Source organism: Mesoplodon bidens (genome assembly GCF_964165515.1).
Source record: "Mesoplodon bidens genome assembly, chromosome: 1".
Lineage (NCBI taxonomy): Eukaryota > Metazoa > Chordata > Mammalia > Artiodactyla > Ziphiidae > Mesoplodon > Mesoplodon bidens.
Genome location: NC_138176.1, coordinates 34,615,799 through 34,643,292, shown reverse-complemented (window position 1 = coordinate 34,643,292; position 27,494 = coordinate 34,615,799). Strand labels below are relative to the sequence as shown.

The 27,494-nt window shown below is 39.0% G+C and overlaps 1 protein-coding gene across 2 annotated transcripts in view; it reads right to left on the bottom strand.

Moving 5' to 3' along the window:
- The window catches only part of LOC308622030 (protein FRA10AC1), a 40,594-nt gene extending 25,317 nt beyond the window's left edge, over positions 1–15,277 (bottom strand). The window contains exons 1-8 of one of the 2 annotated variants that reach the window (XM_081243071.1): positions 15,061–15,277; positions 14,897–14,965; positions 13,244–13,320; positions 11,818–11,913; positions 11,660–11,705; positions 8,086–8,162; positions 6,947–7,030; positions 6,270–6,354 (exon numbers count right to left, since the gene is read on the bottom strand). In XM_081243071.1, coding sequence (XP_081099197.1) covers positions 6,270–6,354; positions 6,947–7,030; positions 8,086–8,162; positions 11,660–11,705; positions 11,818–11,913; positions 13,244–13,320 — 465 coding nt within the window. In that variant the 5' untranslated portion in view covers positions 14,897–14,965; positions 15,061–15,277. The remainder of the gene's footprint in view (positions 1–6,269; positions 6,355–6,946; positions 7,031–8,085; positions 8,163–11,659; positions 11,706–11,817; positions 11,914–13,243; positions 13,321–14,896; positions 14,966–15,060) is intronic. The other variant, XM_081243072.1, reaches the window with a different exon arrangement.
- Between the last annotated feature and the right edge of the window lie 12,217 nt (positions 15,278–27,494).

Sequence of the window (27,494 nt, the reverse complement as noted above, 5' to 3'; positions counted from 1 at the left end):
GACAGAAAGACAAATGAAAGAAAAAAATGGGGCTTCCCTGGTGGCGCAGTGGTTGAGAGTCCGCCTGCTGACGCAGGGGACACGGGTTCATGCCCCGGTCCGGGAAGATCCCACATGCCGCGGAGTGGCTGGGCCCGTGAGCCATGGCCGCTGAGCCTGCGCGTCCGGAGCCTGTGCTCTGCAACAGGAGAGGCCACGACAGTGAGAGGCCCGCGTACCGCATAAAAAAAAAAAAAATGAAAGCAACATATGAGATTATGGGATAATACAAAGCATGCCAACCTATGCATAAAAGGAATCCCAGAAGAAGAAAGAGGAAAGGGAATCAAAAATTTATTCGAAGGAATTATGGCTGAAAACTTCCCAAACCTAAAGAAGGAAACAGATATCCAGATACAGGAAGCACAGAGGGTCCCAAACGGACCTCCTCCAAGACGTCATAATGAAAATGGCAAAAGTTAGAGAGGATTCTAAAGGCAGCAAGATAAAAACAAAGAGTCAGTTACAAGGGAACCACCATAAGGGTATCAGTTGATTTCTCTACAGAAACTTTGCATGCCAGAAGGGAGTGGCAAGATACATTTAAAGTCCTGAAAGGGAAAAACCTGCAACCTATGATACCCTACCCAGCAAGATTATCATTAAGCATGGAAGGAGAGAGAAAGAATTTCTCAAAGAAAAAATAAAAGAATACAGCAACACTAAACCTACTCTAAAAGAAATAGTGAAAGGTGTTCTCTAAATAGAAAAGAAGCAGGAACCTATAAGAAATGGAATATCACAATACAAAAAGTAAATATATAAAAAGATTGAAGATCACTTAAATTAGGCAGTACACAGATTAAAGAAACAATCAAAAAATTCTGTGAAAGTGATTATAATCACAATGAACAGCAAAAAGATAAACACGAAGATGAGAAACAGGACATCAAAACTACAAAATGTGGAGGAGGGGAGTAAGAAAATGTAGATCTTTTAGAAAGTGTTTGAGCTGATATGACCACCAGTCCAAAGCAAGTAGATAGAGTTATGGGTTAACATACTTGAAAACCAGGGTAACCACAAGTCAAAAACATACAACAGATTCACAAAAACCAAAAGGAAAGGAACTCAAGCATAATACAAAAGAAAACCATCAAAGCACAAAAGGAAAAACAGAAAGGAACAAAGAAGAAATACAAAATCAACAGGAAAACAAGGTTTAAAATGGCAATAAATACACTTATCAATAATTACTTTAAGTGTCAATGGACTAAAAACATCGATCAAAAGACACAGAGTGGCAGATTGGATAATAAAACAAGAACCTGTAACATGCTGCCTACAGGAGACCCACTTTAGGGCTAAAGACACATACAGATTGAAAGTGAGGAGATGGAAAAAGATATTTCATGCAAATGGAAATGACAAGAAAGTGAGGGTAGCAATACTCATACCAGACTTTAAAACAAAGGCCATAAAAAAAGATGAAGAAGGACACTATATAGTGATAAAAGGATCAATACAAGAAGAGGATATCACACTGGTTAACATATACACACCCAATATAGGAGCACCTAGATACATAAAACAAATACTAACAGACATAAAGGGAGAAACTGATGGGAATACAATAAGAGTAGGAGACTTTTAACACCTCACTCACATCAATGGACAGATCTTCCAGACAGAACAGCAATAAGGCAACAGAGATCCCAAATGACACAATAGAACAGTTAGACTTAATTGAAATCTACAGGATACTACATCCAAATAAAGCAGAAAACACATACTTTTCAAGCACACATGGAACATTCTTTATGATAGACCACATACTAGGACACAAAACAAGGCTCAACAAATTTAAGAGGACAGAAATTATTTCAAGCATCTTTTCTGACCACACCCACATGAAACTAGAAATCAAAGAGAAATGAGGAAAAAAACTATTACATGGAGACTAAACAACATGCTACTAAAAACCAATGGGTCAACAATGAAACAAAGAGGAAATAAAAAAATCTCAAAACAACAACAATGAAAACACAACCATACAAAATCTATGGGATGCAGCAAAAGCAGTCCTTAGAGGGAAGTTCATAGAGATACAGGCCTTCCTCAAAAAACAAGAAAACTCACAAATAAACAACCTAACCTACAACCTAAAAGAATTAGAAAAAGAAAAGCAAATAAAACCTGAAGTCATCAGAAGGAAGGAAATAATAAAGATCAGAGAAGAAATAAAGATTAAAAAACAACAGAAAAATCAATAATACCAAGAGCTGGTTTTTTGAACAGATAAACAAAATCAACAAACTTCTGGCCAGGCTCACCAAGAAGAAAAGAGAGAGGACCCAAATAAATAAAATAAGAAATGAAAGGGAGAAATAATAACCAACACTACAGAAATACAAAAAATCATAAGAAGATATTATGAACAGTTATATGCCAACAAAATGGACTACCTAGAAGAAATGGAAAAGTTTCTAGAAATAGCCTGTAAAAACTGAATCAAGAAGAAACAGATGATTTGAACAGATCTATCACTAGAGTGAAATAGAATCTGTAATTTAAAAAATTCCCTGTAAACAAAAGTCCAGGACTGGATGGCTTCATTGGGGAATTGCACCAAACATAGCTAGAAGAACTCATACTGATCCTTCTCAAACTCTCCCAAAAGATTGAAGAGGAGGGAACACTCCCAAAGCCATCCTATGAAGCCACCATCACCCTGACACCAAAACCAGACAAAGACACTAACAAAAAAGAAAATTACAGGACAATATCTTTGATGAATATAGATGCAAAAATCCTCAACAAATATTAGCAAACCGAATCCAACAACCCATAAAAAGGATCATACACCATAATTAAGTTGGGTTCATTCCAGGGTCGCACGAATAGTTCAACATATGCAAATCAATCAATCTGATATATCACATCAACAAAAGACAAAAACCACATGATCATCTCAATAGACAAGGAAAAAGCATTTGATACAATATCCATTCATGATTAAAATCTCTCACCAAAGTGGTTATAGAGGGAACATATCTCAACATAATAAAAGCCATTTGTGACAAACACATAGCCAACATAATACTAAATGGTGAAAAGCTGAAAGCCTTCCTGCTAAAATCTGGAACAAGACAAGGTTGTCCACTCTCACCACTTCTACTCAACATAGTATTGGAAGTCCTAGCCACAGCAGTCAGATGAGAAAAATAAAAGGTATCCAAAATGGAAGGGAAAAGGTAAAATTGTCATTATGTGCAGATGACATGACACCCTATACAGAAAACCCTAAAGACTCTGCACAAAAACTACTAAAACTGATAAATGAATTCAGCAAGGTAGCAGAATACAACATTAATATACAGAAATCTGCTCTATTTCTTCATACTAACAATGAAATATCAGAAAGAGAAAGTAAAATAAATTCCCATTTAAAATCGCATCCCCCAAAAAAGAAAAATATCTAGGAATAAACCTAATCAAGGAGGTGAAAGACTTACATGCTGAGAACTATAAAACATTGATAAAGGAAACAGAAGATGATTCAATGAAATCGGAGGATAGCCCATGCTCTTGCACTGGAAGACTTAATATAGTTAAAATGGACATACTACCCAAAGCAATCTACAGATTAATGTGATCCCTATCAAATAACCCATGACATTTTTCACAGAACTAGAATAAATAATCCTAAAATTTATATGTAATCACAAAAGACCCAGAATTGCCAAAGTAATTCTGAGGAAAAAGAACAAAGCTGGAGGCATAACCCTTCCAGACTTCAGACAATACTATAAAGCCACAGCAATCAAAACTGCATGGTTCTGGCACAAAACAGACACAGATCAATGGAACAGAATAGAGCGCCCAGAGATAAACCCACACACTATGGTCAATTAATCTTCGACAAAGGAGGCAAGAATATACAATGGAGAAAAGACAGTCTCTTTAACAAGTGGTATTGGGAAAGCTGGACAGCCACATGTAAATCAATGAAGTTAGAACACACTCTAACACTACACACAAAAATAAACTAAAAATGGCTTAAAGACTTTAATATAAGACATGACACCATAAAACTCCTTGAAGAGAACATAGGCAAAATGTTCTCTGACAGAAATCGTAGCAATATTTTCTTAGGTCAGTCTCACAAGGCAAAAGAAATAAAAGCAAAAATAAACAAATGGGACCTAATTAAACTTAAATGCTTTTGCATAGCAAAGGAAACCATAAACAAAATGAAAAGACAACCTATGGAATGGGAGAAAATATCTGCAAATGATGAGACCAACAAGGGCTTAATTTCCAAAATATACAAACAGCTCACACAGCTCAATATAAAAAAAACCAAAAAACTCAATCAAAAAATGGGCAGAAGACCTAAATAGACATTTCTCCAAAGCAGACATCCAGATGGCCAACAGGCATATGAAAAGATGCTCAACATTGTTAGTTATTAGAGAAATGCAAATCAAAACTACAATGAGGTATCACCTCACACCAGTCAGAATGGCTATTATCAAAAAGTATACAAATAATAAATGCTGGAGAGGGTGTGGAGAAAAGGGAACCCTCCTACACTTTTCTTGGGAATGTAAATTGGTGCAGTCACTGTGGAAAAACAGTATGGAGTATGGAGGTTCCTTAAAAAACTAAAAATAACGTTACTGTATGATCCAGCAATTCCACTCCTGGGCATGTATCTGGAAAAGACGAAAACTCTAATTCAAAAAGATACACACACCCCAACGTTCATAGCAGCACTATTTACAATAGCCAAGACATGGAAGCAATCTAAGTGTCCATCAACAGATGAATGGATAAAAAAGATGTGGTATATATATACAACAGAATATTACTTAGCCATAAAAAAGAATGAAATAATGCCATTTGCAGCAACATGGATGGACCTAGAAATGATCATACTAAGTAAAACAGACAGAGAAAGACAAGTATTATATGATATCACTTATAGGTGGATATCTAAAAATAGTACAAAGAACTTATTTATAAAACAGAAACAGACTCACAGACACAGAAAACAAATGTATGGTTACCAAAGGGGAATATGGGGGGAGGGAGAAATTATGAGTATGAGATTACAAATACACACTATCATGTATAATATAAACAACAAGGATTTACTGGATAGCACAGGGAACTATATTTAATATCTTGTAATAACCTATGATGGAAAAGAATCGAAAAAAAAGGAAAAAATATATATAACCAAATCACTTTGCTATACACCTGAAACACAATATTGTAAATCAACTCTACTTCTATTTTTTAAAAATCACTTTAATATTAACTAAAATAGGACTTCCCTGGTGGCGCAGTGGTTAAGAATCCGCCTGCCAATGCAGGGGACATTCCCTAGTCCAGGAAGATCCCACATGCTGCGGAGCAACTAAGCCCATGTGCCACAACTACCAAGCCTGCGCTCTACAGCCCGTGCGCCACAACTACTGAGCCCACATGCCACAACTATGAAGCCAGCGTGCCCTAGAGCTTGCACGCCGCAACTACTGAGCCCACACACTGCAACTACTGAAGCCCATGTGCTCTAGGGCCCATGTGTCACAACTACTGAGCCTGCGTGCTGCAACTACTGAAGCCCGTGCACCTAGAGTCCATGCTCTGCAACAAGAGAAGCCACCGCAATGAGAGGCCTGTGCACTGCAACGAAGAGTAGCCCCCGCTCGCCACAACTAGAGAAAGCCTGCATGCAGTAATGAAGACCCAATGCAGCCAAAAATAAATAAAATTAATTAAAAAAAATTAACTAAAGTAAGATGTAAAGCAGGAAGGGAAATTTGCCATTATTAATTGGCACTGATAAGAGCTATTTTTACTAGAATAGACATTTACATAACAGAAGATGTGCATCTGCCTCTTTATATGGTAATCCATTTGAAAAAAAAAAGCCTATCAATTTCAAACATCATTTGTGAAAGAAGACATCATTCAAAGTGTCAAATAATGATCACTAGAGGCCCTGGATTAGAGTCAGGATAAAACAAGATTCAGCAGCCATCTGTGTTTCATTTTAGACTTTTCACGTCTCAGTTCACAAAGAGGCACACTTGACTTCGGGGCCCTTTGTAAATTCCACAGCTATCAAGGTTAAATGGTCCAATTGATACTTCATAGATGGAGGACAACTTAGAATTGAATTAGCATCTTAAAAGAATAATACAGGGCACAATAGTATATTAAAAAGTAATACTATATGTGAATAAGAACCTTCTTCTATAAATATCTGGAAGACATACCTTATTTTCTTTGTATCTGGTGAGATCTGCTACGCAGTATTCCTTGAATAATTTATCATAGTATTTCTTTGCAAGTCTCTTCTCCCTAGATTCATTAAAAAAATATAAATCTTACATATTTAGAAATTCAACCATTGTTTGCTACTGGAGGCAATGTCAAATAAATAATGCATATGGTATAAACATTAATGTTTTAAAAGAGGTCTATTACTTACATGTGCATAGAATATCTGAATATTAACTATTAATAGTGGGTCTCTAGGGAGGGAAGCTGGAAGACTAATAGTCAAAGATGAGAAAGAGACCGACTCTTCACTTTTTACCCTCTGTAATGTTTGAATTTTTAAAATCATTTTCAGGTTTTACGTTTTCCCAAAACATTTTTAAAATTTAAAAAGAAGCGTACTACAAGACAACAAATAATATTGTAAAAATTTCATAAATTATTTTTTAAAGACAAAGTCAAGCAATGAGAAGTCAGTTAAAATTGTTAAAAATTACCAAAATAAACAAACCAGATTCAATAATCTGAGGCACGGTTTTATGTTCTCGATTCAGAACTGTTCCATGCAGGGGCCAAATGCTTTGGACAGGTGACAAAACAAGAAAACACTCAGGGAGCAGGAGAGATAGGACTATAGCATTTGACACATTATGTCTCACACGGGTACAATTACCAATTCATGTCCATTTCATCCTCCTCATTCCATAGGAACCTGTGATTTTCTCGTATAATATCCATGTCTATCTTGTCATTTTCTCTGAAAAAAAAAACAATTTTAAATTCAATATGAAAACAAAATTAGTCAAACTTAAGTTAAACAGTGTGTGAGATTTTTGAGCACCTGAGTAAAAATAAGATACACAAAGATAGTTTTATATGTATGTATGTATGTAAGTATATTTATAAAAAGTATTTCAGTATTTTCAAAAGGTAGTTATAAAGAGTGCTGCTACAGAAACAAATGGATAAGGAATCCACCCATCTCTACAGCTGGTTCAATTACACAAAGGGTGCTAAATTACCAAAACTAGGATGAGAAATCTGAATGAACACTAAATGGATAAGGAAGATGAATGAAAATAAGTTTCAGAATCTAAAATACGTAACACCATCCTATTGTGATCTAATTTTAAAAATATATAAAAAATTTCTCCACACCTCATTTTACTACATCTTCCTAGGAAGACTGAGTAAGGGAGGAAGAGAACTGAAAGAGATGATTTTTCAAGATGATAACAGATTGGGGACAGAACAAGGGATTGTTGAGAAATACAGGCTAAATTCAGAGGAGAGTTAAGTTTGGGGCTGATGAGCTGGTATAAAGTTTTTTAGGGCACTATCAACTCGGAAAATCGTTAAGTAAAGAGAAAAAAACCCACACAAAACCAAGAGGCTCTGACAGAAGAGCCTCAGATATAAGAAGGAATTTCATGTGAGGGAAATATTAGAGTGAGGTCTCTTGTTTGTCCTATCTTTTAAAAAGCAATCCCAAACCTGAGGTCTAAAGAGTTCATTATTTCAAAGATCCTTGTGGGGGAAAAAAAAATCACTGCATAATCAGGCACGTGAGTATTCCTCACACAATCCTGTTATTGCCAGAATCAGCAGGCTGCCTGAGGCCTGTTGCCAGAGAAATGGGGTTCGTGATGAGTTGCTTAGCTAGAAGCTTCGAATGGCCTCTCCACCTTATAACAACAAAACTGGAATGGAAAGCAGGAGAAAATGACAGAATCAGAAGATATAGTAGCTGTGAGTCTTCAAAGATACCCATACCTACCTCCCATTATGTAAAATAAACTTTATGACACTTACCTCAATCGCCTGAAGTCTTCTTTTTTGCCACCATAGTATAAAATATAGTCATTTACAAACTTTGTATGCCTTTGATACTGAAATGCAAAAAATTAAGGATTTTATTTGTTCATTAGTTGGGTGTCAATGACATATTAGTGAGTAGGGAAAAAATAACATAGTATGAGTCTATTTAGTTTTTTAAAAATATACAAATATACACTATACATGCTTATAAATTTTAAAAAGATCTAAAAGGGTAAATATTAAACTGTTAAGAGTGAACATGGTACAGTAGAGGGGCTTTCACTTTCTACTGAATACTCTATATTGTTTTGAACATTTTCAAGCAATAACTCTCTGGAGAGAAGGACAGCTTCCTATATACAGCCTCACACCACCACTCATTTTAATCATCAAAACATGAAAAACAAATTATAGTTTCTAAAGTTAAAGGTGAGGAGTAGAATTTTTCTTCATTATAAAATATAATTTAGCTATTTCAGTAACAATAAAGCCTCCAAAATAGAAGATGTAACTTTTATTATATTAAATCCTAACATGAGGCTTTCAAAAAGAAGTAAATATAAGAGATCACATGTTATTTTTTTATACTCTCTTTTAATATTCAAAGAAGCTACAGTCATGTTTATTTTCAGTGCAATACAACAAGACACATGAGCATTTTACTTGTTTTAAAAAGCTCCATGGTACTCTCTCTAGAGCTGAACACACACATAACAGAACTGACATAATATTGTCCGTGACTACAGCCTATTATATTAAAGACAAACAGTTATTTAATTGATCACAATGTGTTCTAACAGAATAGAGAATCAAAACGTAATTCTGAAACGAGCAAGAAAGCAATTAACATTTCAGAAAAGAAAAAGAGAAAAGCCAGATACCCAGAGATCTGGATTCTAGCTCTTGGTCTATCACAAACTGGTCATGTGACACTGGCAAGTCACTTAAATCTTTCAAGAGCTCGTCAGCAAACTTTTCCTGTACATAGTAAATATGCAGGCCATACGGTCTCTGTTAAAACTACTCAACTCTGCCACTTTAGCATGGAAGTAGGCACAGATAACACCTAAATGAATGAGCACAGCTGTGTTCCAATAAAACTTTTATTTACAAAAGCAGGTGGTAGGTGGGACTTTGCTTCCTGGAAGATGGAGCAAAGATGTACAGTTGATCCCTGAACAGGGTGGATAGAACACCCACCCTCCTCATTGTCCAAAACCTGCACATAATGTATAATCGGCCCTCTGCATCTGTAGATTCAACCAACTGCAGATCGTTAGTACTACAGTAAAATAAATACCCATATTCACACAAGTAATACAGTAAAATAAAAATCCTTGTGTAAGTGGACCCTCACAGTTCAAACCCTGTGTTGTTCAAGGGTCAACTGCACTTCTCCCTATTCCTCCCACTGAGAACTAAAAACCTTGGAAATTATATATAAAACAAACATAAGAAGGCTCTGAAAGGTAGAGAGAAGAAGGCAGACCAGCTATGGACCTCAGGACCCATGGTAAGACACGGTGCTGAGTTCCCCAGGTTTTCTTTTCACTTAATAAATGCCAGACTTGGAGGTGAAGAAGCTGGATAGCTGTAAATACCAACAAGCAGACAAAAGAAGTCCCAACAGAAGTCTGTTCCCTGTAACAAAATAATCAGGAGAGAGGCAGCCTAACAGGAAAGATAACTTTTAGGCAGTAACTACTCTATTCCAGCCAAACACTCCAGAAAATCTATGGTCCCACATCCAGCCATGCAAGAAAAGGGGATCTAGACTTTCACCCTCACCAGGCTGTAACTAGATGCCCCAACACCCCCAACTGAGTGGTGTGATAGGAGGAGTAGATGTTGAAATGCTAAAGGAGCAGTGGCAGATGAGATCCATGGGAAAGCTAAGCTATTGGGTAAGGAGATAAGAGGAATAAATAAATTGGTGACAAGAGAACTTCTATAACTTAAGAAAAGGATCAGGAACAATAAAGTGAAAGTGGTGACTACAGGACAGTGGGTTTATCTAATTGACATCGTCTCCTTCTCCCTATCCTGACCGCAGTAATAAATACCCAGAAATACTTTCACTCTCCAATATTCCCAACAGTAATATGGATGGCCAGTGGTAGCAGCTTGTGTAATAAACCAGTCTTAACCAAAAAGTTGAGCTGAGAGATGGCTATCACAGGGAAACAAGGTGTAACTTAAAGACAGCCCCAATTCATGCCTGAAAGCTGAAGCCAGAGCAGGCCTGAGACAGTCCACAAACAGACCTATTATTTTTCTTTCATTTTTATTTTTTCTAACATCTTTATTGGAATATAATTGCTTTACAATGTTGTGTTAGTTTCTCCTGTATAACAAAGTGAATAAGCTGTATGTATACATATATCCCCATATCCCCTCCCTCTTGCGTCTCCCTCCCGCCCTCCCTATCCTACTCCTCTAGGTGGTCACAAAGCACCGAGCTGATCTCCCTGGGCTGAGGCTGCTTCCCACTAGCTATCTATTTTACATTTGGTAGTATATATATGTCCATGCCACTCTCTCACTTCGTCCCAGCTTACCCTTCCCCCTCCCCGTGTCCTCAAGTCCATTCTCTAGTCTGTGTCTTTATTCCTGTCCTGCCCCTACATTCATCAGGACTTTTTTTTTTTTTTTTTTAGATTCCATATATGTGTTAGCATATGGTATTTTTCTCTTTCTGACTTACTTCACTCTGTATGACAGACTCTAGGTTCATCCACCTCACTACAAATAACTCAATTTCGTTTCTTTTTATGGCTGAGTAATATTCCATTGTATATATGGGCCACATCTTCTTTATCCATTCATCTGTCAATGGACACTTAGGTTGCTTCCATGTTCTGGCTATTGTAAATAGTGCTGCAATGAACATTGTGGTACGTGACTCTTTTTGAACTACGGTTTTCTCAGGGCATATGCCCAGTAGTGGGATTGCTGGGTCATATGGTAATTCTATTTTTAGTTTTTTAAGGAACCTCCACGGTGGCTGTATTAATTTACATTCCCACCAACAGTGCAAGAGGGTTCACTTTTCTCCACACCCTCTCCAGCATTTATTGTCTGTAGATTTTTTGATGATGGCCATTCTGACCAGTGCGAGGTGATACCTCATTGTGGTTTTGATTTGCATTTCTCTAATGATCAAACAGACCTATTATTAAACACAGTTTTACAAAGACATTAAATAGCCAAGAACCAGGTAGGAAAAGAGTTAAGAGTTAAAATGAGACTGAAGATAATAGTATAAAAATGAGAAATATTGATAGCTTGACAAAAATGGGTTGGAAAAAATATCTGCAAGTACATGGACTTTGTAAACCTATTTATAGAAGATTAGTAATATGTTTTTTATTATTTTTTGCCTCTAATTCTTTCTTATATATTAGTAAAAGAGAATTGTACTCAGAAGTATATATGGCAAAATTCCATATCAATAAACACTTATCTTTGAATATAAAATTTATGTCTATCTGACTTCACAAGATTTTATGACATAAAATAGATTTTAAAAATTGTATTAGTCACAAAATCTAGAAATATAAAAGGATACAGCATCCATAGCTATGAGATGAAACCTTCTATTTCTTGCTTCTTCCCTGTTAAGAAAAATTTTATTTCAAGCAAATTCAAATATCTATATTTAATTAATACAATCAAATCATCAACATCTCAAACCAAAAAAAAGTAATGTACATTGAAGTACCATACCTATCCAGCAATTCTGCTGCAACTTGTTTATGGACCACCTTTCCATGTTTTTCTTTCTGAAATGGCTTTTTGAGCAGTAAATCATCTTCAACTGTCCTGGTTTGTTAAGAAGAAAAATTATTAGAAGAGTTCATTTTTCTCAGAGTGTTTCCTATTTCTTTATTATTTTCATAATTGGAACATGTTTTAAGGAATTCAACTCTTAAAGACTCACTGATCTTCAATGAGATATTTTACATCTCCTTTAATAGCTTAATTAATATCTTGACTTTATTTAATACCTATAAAATGGAGAAGATGAAACTAACAAATGCATGGGTTCTGGTGTCACACCACCTGGGGTCCTTGGTTCAAATTTTGGCTCTGTCATTCATTATCTTAATCTTAAATTACTTAATCTTTTTGTGCCACAATTTCCTTGTTTGTAAAGTAGAGATAACAAAGCTTCCAGTAACTGGAAAAAGAAGGGCTGATTACAGATGATACAGACTATAGGTGATCAGCCCTAGTTACTTAAATAGATATAATCCTAGAGCACACAAGACTATCCAACTAGATTGGCTCAAATTCTATTCTTACAAAGTAATATTTTTGAATGAAAAACCTTGAAAATGTAAAGCATTTTAATTTCATTTCACTACATAAAAATGTAATTTATTATATAATTATTTCTATTCTTTTGGTTATCCATGAAGACTGAGTACCCAACAAAAATGTTCAGTCCCAATTAGTATGCTTATATATTGTTTTCAGTATCAAATAATAAACCAATTTTTATAAGTTTGGTTAATATGAATCAGTCAACCACACCTAAGTTAATGGATAAAATCAAGTTTCTAAGCACTGAAGGCTGAAAACAATGCCCCTCCCTAAACACAGCCACTCCACCAAGATATGGCCTCCTCGTAAGGCTCAGGCTTTATCTGCTAAGAGTTCTTACCTCTTCCATTCAGTAAAGACTTCCATGAACTCCTTCCTCTGACCACTTAGTCTGCTCATTCACAAAATCCTAAGAATTGTGCTGCATCACAATCTCATCCTCCACAGTAACCTCATTTTGCAGTCAAGTACTAGCAAAGGGACAACCAACCAAGCCCCTTCTTAGCTATGACAGTTGCAAGTAGAGTCCTTGACAGTTGAATGAAAAATAGATGCAACAGAGAAATCTAAGAGCTTTAACTGATTTCCTTTTTATCCTTATGCTTCCCTTTCCATAAATCCCTTCACAGCATAAACATTACTTTATCTTTTACATAACTGTTCTCAAATTTTTGAGTCAATTCTTTATAGTTTAATAAACAAAAATTCACTCAGTCGAGCATCGTTGTCTTCACATGTAAACACAATCCAAAAACTTTAAATATTATTTATACCTCATCTCAATTTAGAAAGGATCGGAAACAGAGATCAATAAAAAATTACTTACTTTTTTTTCCTTTTGCTAGATTCTCCACAGTGTTCATCATCACTAAAATCAGAGTCATAGCCTCCATGACCATGCATCTGTAAAGAAGTATAGTCAGTTACTTAGAACCTAAATTGCCCATAGTTCAGGAAACAGAATAGTTCAAAAATAAGTTATCTTTAAAAGCCACAATAGTTTTAAAGGACTGTGGTGGGCATATCAGGGGTTATCTAGCCATCTAAAACTTTCAATCACTTTGAAGTAACAAACTTACCCTTCAGAAAATGAATCAATGTTTTTCACTTTAATTACCAATAAGGGAGATTACTCTTTGACCTTCCCATGTAAAACCAGTCTAGAAGCTGCCATGCCACTGCATACAAGGTTCAGCAATACTTTACTTTTATTTGATTCAGAGTAATAACGGTTGCTGGTATTTATCAACTTTGTTCCAGACATTATGCTAGGTTCTTTACAAACACTGCTTCTAATTCTGCAAGTTAGGAACTATTACCTCCATTTTAGAGATGAAGATATCAAGGACAAAGTTAAGTAAATCAATTATACAGAGGAAATATGTGGCTAAGCAGATCTACTTGATTCTTAAGCCCATGATCTCAACTACTACAAACTGACTCTCTGGAATATGCTAACATTTTGATTACTGTATTCCATCAGACTTAATGGATTTGTAAACAGTATACGATCAACTGATAAAAATTTTCCTATCTTCTTTCAAGATTTCAAGATACGTGAAGATTTCCTTTTTCTTTGAAACAGTTTCTTCAAGGTAAACCACCTTGTCCTTTGTTCTAGATAACTTTATTTTGTTTCTATTCATTTTTAAATCAAAATTCTTAGAAATACTGAAAGATCTCAATTGTCACTCAGTTGTGTTAGAAAGCAGCTCCTGGTTTCAGCATTACATAGAATTTGGGATATACATTAATGGCGGATGGATGGATTATTTGACTATATCTGCTAAATAAGGTGGCTACATCAAACAATCTTTAAATCCTATGAGTCTGTGATCTTCATAATTCCATTTTCAAACTTACGTGTATGGGTGTATATCTCTCTTCCCTGCCCCAAAGAATTCGAGAAAGGCGGGCCCTAGCCAAGGTTGAGGCGAAGGTTTAGGTCACTTTCAACTCTACCCTCACTAAGTCACACCTGGATCGCACACCTTTTTATCATGTCAACTCCTTGCTTCCGCTGTTTTATCACATCTGTTCAAACCATACCAGCCTCTCACTCTTTGTCTTATGTCCTCACTTGCTTCACATCCTGATGAGGGACAACCACTGTGGGGAGCTTAGAGATAAGTTCTGGGGTCAGCCTGACAGAATGCAAATCCTGGCTCTGCACGTTTCATGTCTTTCTTTGGGCATGCTCCTTAACCTCTAGGAGCCTGTTTCCCCCTCCATAAAGGGAGGCTAATGAAAGAAAGTACCAGTCTCACAGAACTGGGCATTAAATGAGTTACCGCATATAAAGGGTTTTAGAACAACGTCTGGTACAGTAAAACCCTCCCAATTTTAACTACTATTACCGTCATGATGTACCTATACCCTGGGACACCACCTCCTACCCTTGTTCCCCCTGTCTCGTTTTTTTCTCATCCATCCCATACCCATCTGAACTCAGCAGTTGCATTAAAAAGTTCTCACTCACTTCGGCTACGAATCAACTGACAAGAACCAAGAGAAATTCGAGAAGGGAGACGCGGGGTGTCTTCTGAATCTGCCATCAAAAAAAAAATCAACTAGTAACATATGAGAAACAAGTTTCGAGATCTTTCTCCCCGACCCCAAACACTCATGGCCCTTCTCACACACCCCTTCCCCTCCTCTGCCAAGTGCTCCCGCTGAGTCGTTGTTCCCTCCTCTGCCCGCGTCTGCAGCGACGACCCACGGCTTGAGCGAGCTGCTGCGGCACCAAACCCGTCGCCCCGGCTGCGTAGCCTCGCCACAGTCGCCACCACTGCCGGAGCCACAACGGCCGCCACCGCCGCCCGCTCCCCGCCTCTCTCTACGGGTCCCAGCTGGGCGCTGCTTCCGGCCCGGCGCGGCCGCGCGTCTCACTTAAATGACACCGTTCCCGGGCGCGCCGACTTTGTGTTACAGCCAAAACAGCCCCGGGAAACAAAGGCCGCGGGAGAACAGGGCCGGGAGGGAAGGTGGAGGCTCTCAGCTTTCCCGAAGTCGCCGCACTTGGTTTTTTCCTGGCCCTTCTTCCATTACCCTCTGGGAACCGCAACATCTAATCTCGTGTGGCACAGCTCATACTAAGCCAACGCCCCTCGTTTGAAATTTTATTTCGTTTTAGAAAAAACCCTGCCTGAATATCACTTGCCGTCCTCTTTCTAGTAACCTTAGAAACGCCTCCTCGGAGCAACCTCGCTGAGTGTCTCAGTCTCCGATCTGCCTCTCCTCCCTCTGCCCCACTCCCCCCAATAAAACAGTTCTCATAATTAGAACAAAAATAGCTTTCCATCGCTTCACCACCCACACAGTAGATGCCATTCCAAATGCAGTGCTGGTGGCAGAGGAGCTCATCGAAGATGCGAGGAGAGGCTGAAGAGGGAATAGGGGCGATTTCACAGGGTCACGAATCCTCTGCAGACAAGCGACTTGGCACAGGTGAAAAGAGATCCACAATAGTTACTAAAAAAAAAAAAAAAAGAAAAGAAAGAAAGAAAAGAAAAAGAAGGAAAGAAAAGAAGAAAATGCAGGCAGGAAAAGTTAAATTATTTTAAGCTCTGCCGGGTTCTCCCTGTGTTTTACCTTTTCTAAATTATGATGTCCCATTCTGCTTTACAGCCTAGTTACTGGGTTCGTGTCGTGTCTCCCTCCGGCTGATGCTATTCATCTTTGCTTCCTCCTCGGTACCCAACACGGTTCCCTGGAAATCACAAGAGCTAATTAAATATTTGTTGAATTGAACTGGCACGCCACTGACTTTCACAGCGGCCCCATTTTAGTGAAAATCTTAGCACGTAACACTCATTTTACATCTTTTGCACCAAACAGTAGATAACAATATCTACCAGTTCAAGCCCTCCTTCTATCCCTGACAGTAAATTACAGATACTACCTGCTTTACCCAATGCAGTAAATATGATCTTTAAAAATCTGTAAGTTAAATTACTTTAAATTCAATTATTTCAAAATGCAGATTAAACTTCAGTAAAAACGTTTATTAAAATATTTAAAGCAGTAGGAAGCCTCACGATTTAACATTATACTATATTGAATTATTTTGTTAAGTGGTTCCTTTTTAAATAAATATCTAAGTTGCTTCATTTTCCTCTTACAACAAGCCTGTGCTGCATGCAGTGTTATTAGCCCCATTTTGCACGTAAGAAATAGAAGCACAGAACTCAGAGCCACAGGCCTGGTGAGGGTCTAGAAACTGGGAATACTTGTTTCTCTACAAGACCGTTTTCTCTCTGTGGCTCTCTCGCTGTCAAATTCTTTCTTTTTAAATTTACATATTTATTTGTTTTTATTTTTGGCTGCGTTGAGTCTTCGTTGCTGCGCGCGGGCTTTCTCCAGTTGAGGCTAGTGGGGGCTACTCTTCTTTGCGGTGCACGGACTTCTCATTGCAGTGGCTTCTCTTGTTGCGGAGCACGGGCTCTAGGCACGTGGGCTTCAGTAGTTGTGGCACACGGGCTTCCTTGCTCCGCGGCATGTGGGATCTTCCCGGGCAAGGGCTTGAACCCTTGTCCCCTGGCATTAGCAGGCAGATTCTTAACCACTGTGCCACCAGGGAAGCCCCAAATTCTTTCTTTCTCTCTCTCTTTTTAACTCATCAACTGTGTGAGAAATAGCGTCTGGTTCTAACATTTTAAGAATTTCAGATCTGTTGCTACCAGATCATTCAGCCAAAGATCTGCATTTCTCCCTTTGAGGCAGCAGTTATTGAAAGAGAGAAAATAGAAAATATATGTTAGGGATAGATCACATGATCTGAGCTAAAAACAGTTAATACAGGATAGACAACCTACCTGATCAGGAAATCTCGAGTTAGCAATTACAGCTCAACAACTATAAAAACTGCAAATATTTATTAGGGGCCTGCTCTGGACAGAGAACTGTCATAATCATCAGGGTTACAAATATGTAAAAGTCACTCCTTACTCTCAAAGGTTGACTAGTAAGAAAGAACGAATATGTAGGAAAAAAACAATAAAATATTCTATCATATATGAAGTGCCTGGTAAATGGCATGAACCTATGTTTCCCAATCTATAAAATGTTCTATTTTAATGAATATGAAAATTTACATGGACACCAATGTTATATAACTCAAAGCAACAAAATACTACGATAGGTATGTGGTGGGGGTGAGGGAAGTTGGTCCCCACTCCACTCCATCACCCTCCTCTCACACACACACCCTTATTCCCTGCCACCCTTCCCCCAACCCCGAAAAAAAAATGCTGCTCTGGGAAACAGTATAATAAAGAACTCCACTTCAAAATCAGCCAGACCCACAATCAAGTTAGGTCTCTGTCACTTACTAGCTAGGAGATCTTGGGCAAGTTTTTAAATGAGTAAGTCTTTATTTCCTCAACTATAAAATGGAGATAATAGTAATAACTATCTCATAGTGGGTTATGAGGTTTAAAATGAAACAATGCAGCTAAAGTGCCTGAATGATGCATAGTTCATAATAAGAATATAATAAATGCTACTTGAGGAAAGTAGCATTTCTTGAGGAAATTCTTGCAATTTAGTTTAAAAATTAACTTCTTCTTGAGTATGGCCTAGAAACAGATCCACACTTATATAATCCTATGACTAATGGCATAGGTTTAAGTATGGACTTCTCAATAAATAGTTCTGAGCCAATTTAATATTACAGTAAAAAAAAAAACAAACCTCAATTCCTAACTTGATTCACACCATACATATTAGTCACCTTCAATGAAAACACAGGAAAACCTCTTCGTGATATTCCATGATCTCTTCATTAGGGCAGGAGAAATTCTCTTAGATAGGACACACAAAAGGCTAACCATAAAGGACAAAAATAAATTACCGACTTTGGTTCATTTAAAAGACTTTATTAAAAAATGAAAAGTTAAGGGGAATTCCCTGGTGGTCCAGTGGTTAGGGCTCCATGCTTCCACTGCAGGGGACATGGGTTCGATGCCTGGTCAGGGAACTAAGATCCCACATGCCACGCATCGTGGCTAAAAAAAAAAGAAAAAAATTTAAGTCGCAGAGTGGGACAAAATATTGCAGTAGACACATTTAACAAATTGTCAGATTATATGAAGAACTTTAAAAATAAGTAAAAGGCAGAAACCCAATAGAAAAATTCGCTAAAGGCTTGAATAGGCAGTTCACAAAAAAGATGTCCAAATAGCCAATGCACGTAAAACAAAGGGCTTGTCTTCACTAGTTATCAGAGAAATGAAAATTAAGAACACAATGCACACCATTACACACCTACGAGAATGGCTAACTGGAAAAGACAGACTTAGTGCTGATGGAGATGTGGTAAGACTATAACTCTTATATACTGCTGATGGGAGTGTAAATTGGTACAATCACCTTGGAAAAGGTGTTCAGTAGTATCTGCTAATGCTGAATGTGGGTATATTCTATGTCTCATATATTCCACTCCTCAGAATACCTTCAACAGAAAAGTGAACATATATTCATCAAAAGACCTGAATTAGAAAGCACTAGCACTATTTATAAGTCAAAAACTGGAAGCAACCCAAATGTTCAGCAGCATTAGAATAGTTAAGTAAATTACGACTTATTCACACAATGGAATACCATACAGCAATAAAAACAAATTACAACTATATGCATTAGCACAGATGAATCTCATCAATGTAATGCTGAACAAAAGCAGCATTGTATATGCAAAAGAATACATATGACACCATCCTATTCATATAAAAGACAAAAGGAAAAGTAATCTATCTGTGACAAGTCAGGATAATGATTTCCCTGGTGGGTATAGAGGAGGTGACTGGAAGGGGGCACGAGGCCATGGTGGGACGGGGCTTCTGGGGAAATGGTAATATTCTGTTTCTTGACCTTGGCATTCACTACATGAGTGGTTCATTTCTACCTATGATTTGTGTACTTTTATGTATGTATGCTGTGCTTAATAAAGAATTTACATTTACAAAATTTAACTGTTCATAGAGTTTTTATAACTTTGACTCTAATTGATCAATGGAAGTGTTGGTGATTAAAGCGATTTCAGGCATGGCAGAATAAGTTAGGGAGTAAATAGGTGGGATTTCCTGGGGTCTCAGAATTCATGCCACATAAATGCTTGCATAGCCAAAGACAAATTTCCTGTAGGCACCAAGATGGAGGCAGACATGGGCTCTGTAAGTGCTGAGAAAGACTCTAGTCAGCACCCAAAGGACTGACATTGCTCAGGCCTCGAACACTTGGCACAGTCAGCTGTACTTCCTGTACATTTATAAGCCAGGATCTGGCAGAAGGCAGCTCCACAACTTCCGTAGTACAGCTCAGCCCATGAACAGAGACACAATCTAATTGTTATCTTTTGCGATCTGGTCAGCGGTTGGTCACTCGCTTGTGTAAGTGCCTGGAAGAGGCAGCCAGAGCATGAACACTGTGGTTGGATGGACGTTGAGAAGCAAAGTAGAGAGACAACAATATACCAGTTAGCCAAATGAATTGACTGTCATTTTTAGGCCTGCTCCCAGGAGGTGAGAACAGAGACAGGATGTCTATAAAACGCCTCTCTGAGGCAGTGGTGGAGAAGGAGCCTTGTGATTAAGAGATAGGGAGACACTTACCAGGTCAATGAGATGAGAAGCAGAGACCAGGAATACTAAATATCACCGGAAAACTGATGCACTTATTTTTTGTCATATAATATCTGTGGGTATCAAGATTTCAGGCCTCATTCAGGAAACTGCAAAGTGGGGAGACATTATAGTAATGAAAGACATTGGCTGCTGTAACTCTGGATCCTTCTTCAAGGGCTGGCTGGGCCTATAATCATGGAAAAGACATAATTCCCCCCATTGAGGCTATAGAGGAGGAAAGAAAACCTCTATCCTTCTAAGTTCTTCTGGCTGGTCTAAGAATTAAATTGACGTGAGACAGATTACCAGGAGAAAGTCAAATTTAATTACATATGTACAGGGTTTCATAAGAATACATATCACACGATTTCACAGTTTATGAACACAAATTAACTGTGTAGAGAGTGTGTTGTATAGTCAAGTGAAACGTCCAGTGAAATAGATCTGTTGTGTATTTAAGGATACATATCATTATTATGTGGTCAGGCAACCAGATGTAAATAGTAAGCAATTTTCCTCAATGATGCCTTAATTAACATATTCTCTGAAACTAAAACCTCTTTGACTAGCTGTTCTGATACTGAAGGTGATAATTGATAGTAGGAAATGGAAACACTTCAACACAGAGGGATAAGCTAAATGACTGAATAGGTTCTGAGGAACAGTGGTAAACAGCAGATGGAGGGCTCATGCCTTTCCTTACTTCAGCCATATAAAAGCAACAGCACCCAAAGTAATACTGGGATCCATAAATAGAACTTTCTCAATGGCATACTTTATTGTCAGGAATTTTGTTCAATGGTATAGGAGGCATACAATAGAAATGTAGGCCAGGATTGCTAGAGCAATCCACTTTTCTAGAGAAGGTGGCAATCTGGATTTTTAGATTCAATATTCTGATTTTTAATATTGGCATCCAATTCAAGTTTAAAAATCAAAGCAAAACACCCTTTGGGCCAAAGCACTTCTGTGAGCTGAATTCAGCCCATGGGATGCAGATTTCCAAGGGGTAATCCTTCGACCTCAGGACTGCACTTCGGCGGTGGTGGTTTGCAAGCAGAGGTTCTGAGCCTGTTTTGGATGCATTCTTGAGAATAAAACAGACTCCTGGTTAGTCAGGCATGGACACTCATTCAAGGAAGGAATCAAAAGACTTAAATAAACACTCGGGAAAGGGGGCTCAGAGCCTGGTCACAGCAAGGGGTAATCTGTAAGTCCCTGGAGAGGAATGTCTATGCCAACTGAGAGGCCCAGGGTGTCACCCCGACTGGGGGCATGGAACTCACAACCCAGCACACAGTGACAATGCTGAATTTTGCCTGAGCCCTTTGCTCCTGGAAAACAGGGCCAATTAAAGGAATTTCCCAGTTTTTGTGATCTGGAAGAGAGCTTATTGCAAAGAACCACTCTTTCCCATATGGCTTAGATAAGCCTCAGATGCCCCCTGTTTAACCTATGACAAAGCTACACATAGACCCCCGCAAATTCCCATTCTTTGCCTCATAAATGATGAACTGAACTGCTTATCCCCACTGATCAACTGGATCAAAATGTTTGTTAACCAAACTTCGGTTGAGCTGCTTTCCTCCCTCCAAGCCCCTGAGCTTTGGCCCACCATCAGCCTGAGCCAACATACAGAGAACAGACTGGGCTCAGCATAAAATATTCTCTGATCTACAGTCTGATCGTGCCACCCTTTCATTCAGATTTCCCACATTTGGTTCTTTACAGCCCTGTTCGTGCCTCTCTTTTAAAATAAGACCAAAAAGCAAGCAAAAAAACCGTGTATTTGCATGACCCTGGAGACCCCTGCAGGTTCTCCCTGCTGCAATTGTCCTCCCTCCTTCCTTATCACAATAGTCCCTCTACCCACCTTGCAAAATTTTTTTTGAAAAATGTCTCTCCCAGCTAAGTCCAAATTTGTTTTTTGTTTGATCATGTCCTTATGCATCCTATATTAAATATTTTGCACAATTTCTGACAATAAAGTATGCTGTTTAAAATACTGTTTATGAACAGAATTATTATCTGGTGAATGATGCCCTCTCACAGGACAAGAATTAAGCAACCACTGAAGTGATCCCCAAGTCACTGGGCAGTGAGATGCTAGATGTCAGGAGTAAGGTCTCTAGTCTGTCTTCTCTTCCATGATACCACACTCAAGTTTTTCCTCTTCCTCAGCCTATGCCTTCATAGGCTCTGATGTTCTGCAGAGTTGGGGCTGGGTGTTCTTCTCTCCCTACTCTATCAGCCATTCCCATGGCTCAGAGGACCATCTACATGCTTATGTGCCCCCAGTTTATATCTTTTTAATGGCTTAATAATATTCATCATAACTATCTATCTATCTATATCATATTTTGTTTATCCATTCATCTGTTGACAGACATGGGTCATTTTTACCTTTTGGCTACTGTGAGTAATAATGCTATGAACACTGGTATACAAATATCTGTTCGAGTCCCCTGCTTTCAATTCTTTTGATATATTCCTAGGAGTAGAATTATTGGGTCATATGGGAGTTCTCTGCTTAACCTTTGAGAAACCACCAGTCTGTTTTCCACAACAGCTACCATTTAATATTCCTACCTTCTCCACATCCTCACCAACACGTTATTTCCCCCTCTTTTTTTCCTTTTCTTTTTTTATAGCCATCCTAATTGGTGTGAAGTGGTATCTCATTGTAGTTTTGATTTGATTTCCCTAATGACTAATGATATTGAGCATCTTTTCATGTGCTTAGTCACCATTTAATACCTTCTTTGGAGAACTGTCTATTTAAGTCCTTTGCCTACTTTTTTTTTTTTTTTTTTTTTTTTTTGCGGTACGCGGGCCTCTCACTGTTGTGGCCTCTCCCGTTGCGGAGCACAGGCTCCGGACGCGCAGGCTCAGCGGCCATGGCTCACGGGCCCAGCCGCTCCGCGGCATGTGGGATCCTCCCAGACCGGGGCACGAACCCGTGTCCCCTGCATCGGCAGGCGGACTCTCAACCACTGCGCCACCAGGGAAGCCCCTTTTGCCTACTTTTGAATTGGGTTTTTTGTTTTTTTGTTGTTGAGTTTTAATTCTTTATAGATTCCAGATATTCATCTCTTTTCAGATAAACAATTTGCAAATAATTTCTCCACCCTATAAGTTGTCTTTTCACTTTCTTGATAGTATTTTTTGATGCACAAAAGTTCTTGATTTTGATAAAATCCAATTTAAAAAGATAATTTTTTTAAAAGGCTAAAATCATGACTCTTGTACACATATAAAATTACTGCACATCAGAGATTTTTACTTACTTAATTCATGAGGCAAGCAGCAAGATGTTACCCCCACTTCAAAGGAGAATTTAGAGAACACACATATATAGGCAATCAGGAAAGTTAATATGAATTTACAAATGGATGCAAAACTGATCAATATCCACAGGGCAATAATGAATTGCACCTCCACTAGACAAAATTCATTTGCGTCCCTATTGACATGACTCATTTGTATTGCTATCAGTTTTATACAACTTATAAAGCTGTATAAAATAGCTCAAAGACAATGAAAGTCTCATAACTTGATTGGGTGCTAGACAGGATACCTAGTAATCCATTTTCCTTTTTCAAAGTCTTTCATAAATTTTCCTGATGCCACCCCAGGCCACTCCCAGCATTATCCCAGCAGTGAGGTGAACAAGCTGCTCTCCAACTGCCTCAAGTCTTTCAGCATTGGGATAGCTGCTGGGGACAGTTAGTTCAGTTCAAGGACTAGTCATTAAGTGCCAGGTGGTGGAGGTGTAGCTATCCAGCCACTCCTGCTACAAACACTGAATATTTACTGTGAGCCAGCATTATGCTACAAGCACAGTGGGGAACAAAACTGAATAGTCTCTGTCCTCTTGAGCTTTACTGTCCAAACAGGGACAGGAAGAACAAATGAATAAACAAGTAGAATAATTACAAACTGTGATAAATGCAATGAAGGAAAACAGCTGCCATCACAGAGAATCACCCAGAGGGGACTACGTAAGCAGGGTGTTCAGGACTGATCTCTCGGAAGAGAACATTTAAGCGGATACTTGGAAGATGAAGAGAAGCCAGCCATTCCGAGTGTGGAGTGTGGCAGGAAGCCAGCCAAGTAGCTGCTCTGCAGTCTGTCCTCACTCTCTGCACTTTTAGGACAGGTCTGCATCAGCCGCAATTACTGTTTACCGCTGCCCTGGTGTGCAGGAGGCCGGAAAGGCCAAAGCCTGCCCTCCCAGCTGCCTTTGAGTCTCAGGTTCAAAAAATTCCAAGGGGAAGAGAAGGCGCCCTCCCAAACCAACTCACCCTCCTTCCTCTTTGGTCCCAGTTTTCCTCTAAATACTCTCTACATGCTAAGTGAAGCCTGAAATGTCAACATGCAAACAACAGTTGAACCCAGAAAAAGAGAAAAACGGCTTTAACAATGCAAATGAGTGGGAGAATTAACACATTAGTGTGACTGTGTAAAATAATCAGCTCTTTTGCTGAACTGATTTGATCAGAAAGTTGCAAAGCACAGGGATCTTCCAGGCAAGAGGAAAGTCCAAGGGTGGTGTGGGGCAATGCGGCACCAGGATCAATGGCACCTGCCTCACCTTTTTGTCCAGGGTCTGGGCAATGGGTCATCACTGTTCCAAAATCATGTCGTGCTGCGCCATGACTCTCACCAGGATGCTGGCACACGAAGGGCAAGGTTGGGAACCATCTGCCCAAATTGGAGCGCTGCAAGTGAACGGGCTCCTAGGGACAGTCAGGAGAGGAAGGAGAAGGCAGAGGGCAGAGTTTGGGGCATTGATCTGGGTAGGAGAAGAAGCAGGAGATTGAGAACAGCCGACTAGGAGAGCCCACAGAGCCAGAGAAAAATGTTGTATCATAGCAACCGAGGGAAGTGTTTAAAGAAAGGAAGTGGCTGATTATGTCAATACAGAGGGACTGTTTCTCAGAATGTATGTGCCTCTGGGAATACCCACCTCAGAACCACGTGGGGGGTTATTAAGAATTCAGACTCCTAGGCCTCAGCCACCCCGGGTTTAGAACCTCTGTCTCTGGAGCCAGGAATTGGCATTTTAATAGGTGCTTAGGGATGTATGTTCCAAGTCGTGTGTAAACACGTGGGATGTAGAATTAGAGCTGGGTCTGATTCTTGTTCCTTCGCTTCAGCTGTTAGGCAAATTATTTAACCTCTATGAGCACTAGCTTTTTAAAATCTGAAATAATACCTTCTACATAGAATTGATATAAGGACAATCTTCATATGAGATTTTATATATATATATATATATAATATATATATGCAGTGCTTAGCACAATGCCTGGAGCACAGTTAAAAGTCAATCAACGTTAACTGCTATTATTACATAATAAAGAAAGGCCACTGGATTTGGGAAGAGGGTAATTTTAAATTTTCCAGGGAGTTTCAGTAGTGGAGCTTGGGAAATTTCTGGGAATTAAAAAGGAAATACGTGGATAAGAAGTAGAAGCAGCAAGTGAAGATCAAGTTCAAGCTCAGAAAAATTTGCAGCAGGAGGAAAGACATTTGGCTTGTTAGTTAGAACTGGGTAATGTTGGTAGGAGAAAGGTTATTACTAAAATAGCAGTGATGCATATGGTCACCTTTTTTCTTTTTTTCTTTTTTTTTTTTTTGCGGTACGCAGGCCTCTCACTGTTGTGGCCTCTCCCGTTGCGGAGCACAGGCTCCGGACGCACAGGCTCAGCGGCCATGGCTCATGGGCCCAGCCGTTCCGCGGCATGTGGGATCCTCCCGGACCGGGGCACGAACCTGTGTCCCCTGCATCGGCAGGCAGACCCTCAACCACTGCACCACCAGGGAAGCCCAGTCACCTTATTTTTGATAAAGGAGGCAAGAATATACAATGGAGAAAAGACAGCCTCTTCAATAAGTGGTGCTGGGAAAACTGGACAGCTACATGTAAAAGAATGAAATTAGAACACTCCCTAACACCATACACAAAAATAAACTCAAAATGGATTAAAGACCTAAATGTAAGGCCAGACACTGTAAAACTCTTAGAGTAAAACATAGGCAGAACACTCTATGACATAAATCACAGCAAGATCCTTTTTGACCCACCTCATAGAGAATTGGAAATAAAAACAAAAATAAACAAATGGGACCTAATGAAACTTAAAATCTTTTGCACAGCAAGGAAAACCATAAACAAGATGAAAAGACAACCTTCGGAATGGGAGAAAATATTTGCAAATGAAGCAACTGACAAAGGATTAATCTCCAAAATTTACAAGCAGCTCATGCAGCTCAATATCAAAAAAACAAACAACCCAATCCAAAAATGGGCAGAAGACCTAAATAGACATTTCTCCAAAGAAGATATACAGATGGCCAACAAACACATGAAAGAATGCTCAACATCACTAATCATTAGAGAAATGCAAATCAAAACTACAATGAGGGCTTCCCTGGTGGCGCAGTGGTTGAGAGTCCGCCTGCAGATGCAGGGGACACGGGTTCGTGCCCCAGTCCGGGAGGATCCCACATGCCGCGGAGCAGCTGGGCCCGTGAGCCATGGCCACTGAGCCTGTGCGTCCAGAGCCTGTGCTCTGCAACGGGAGAGGCCACAACAGTGAGAAGCCCACGTATTGCCAAAAAAAACACACAAAAAACAAAAACTACAATGAGGTATCACCTCACACTGGTCAGAATGGCCATCACCAAAAAATCTACAAACAATAAATGGTGGAGAGGGTGTGGAGAAAAGGGAATGCTCTTGCACTGTTGGTGGGAATGTAAATTGATACAGCCACTATGGAGAACAGTATGGGGGTTCCTTAAAAAAGTAAAAATAGAACTACCATACGACCCAGCAATCCCACTACTGGGCATATACCCTGAGAAATCCATAATTCAAAAAGAGTCATGTACCACAATGTTCATTGCAGCTCTATTTACAATAGCCAGGACATGGAAGCAACCTAAGTGTCCATCAGCAGAGGAATGGATAAAGAAGATGTGGCCCATATATACAATGGAATATTACTCAGCCATAAAAAGAAACGAAATTGAGTTATTTGTAGTGAGGTGGATGGACCTAGAGTCTGTCAGACAGAGTGAAGTAAGTCAGAAAGAGAAAAACAAATACTGTATGCTAACACATATACATGGAATCTTAAAAAAAAAAAAGGTTCTGAAGAACATAGGGGCAGGACAGGAATAAAGACGCAGACGTAGAGAATGGACTTGGGGACACGGCGAGGGGGAAGGGTAAGCTGGGACGAAGTGAGAGAGTGGCATGGACATATATGCACTACCAAATGTAAAACAGATAGCTAGTGGGAAGGAGCCGCATAGCACAGGGAGACCAGCTCGGTGCTTTGTGACCACCTAGAGGGGTGGGATAGGGAGGGTGGGAGGGAGATGCAAGAGGGGAAGGGATATGGGGATATATGTATACGTATAGCTGATTCACTTTGTTATAAAGCA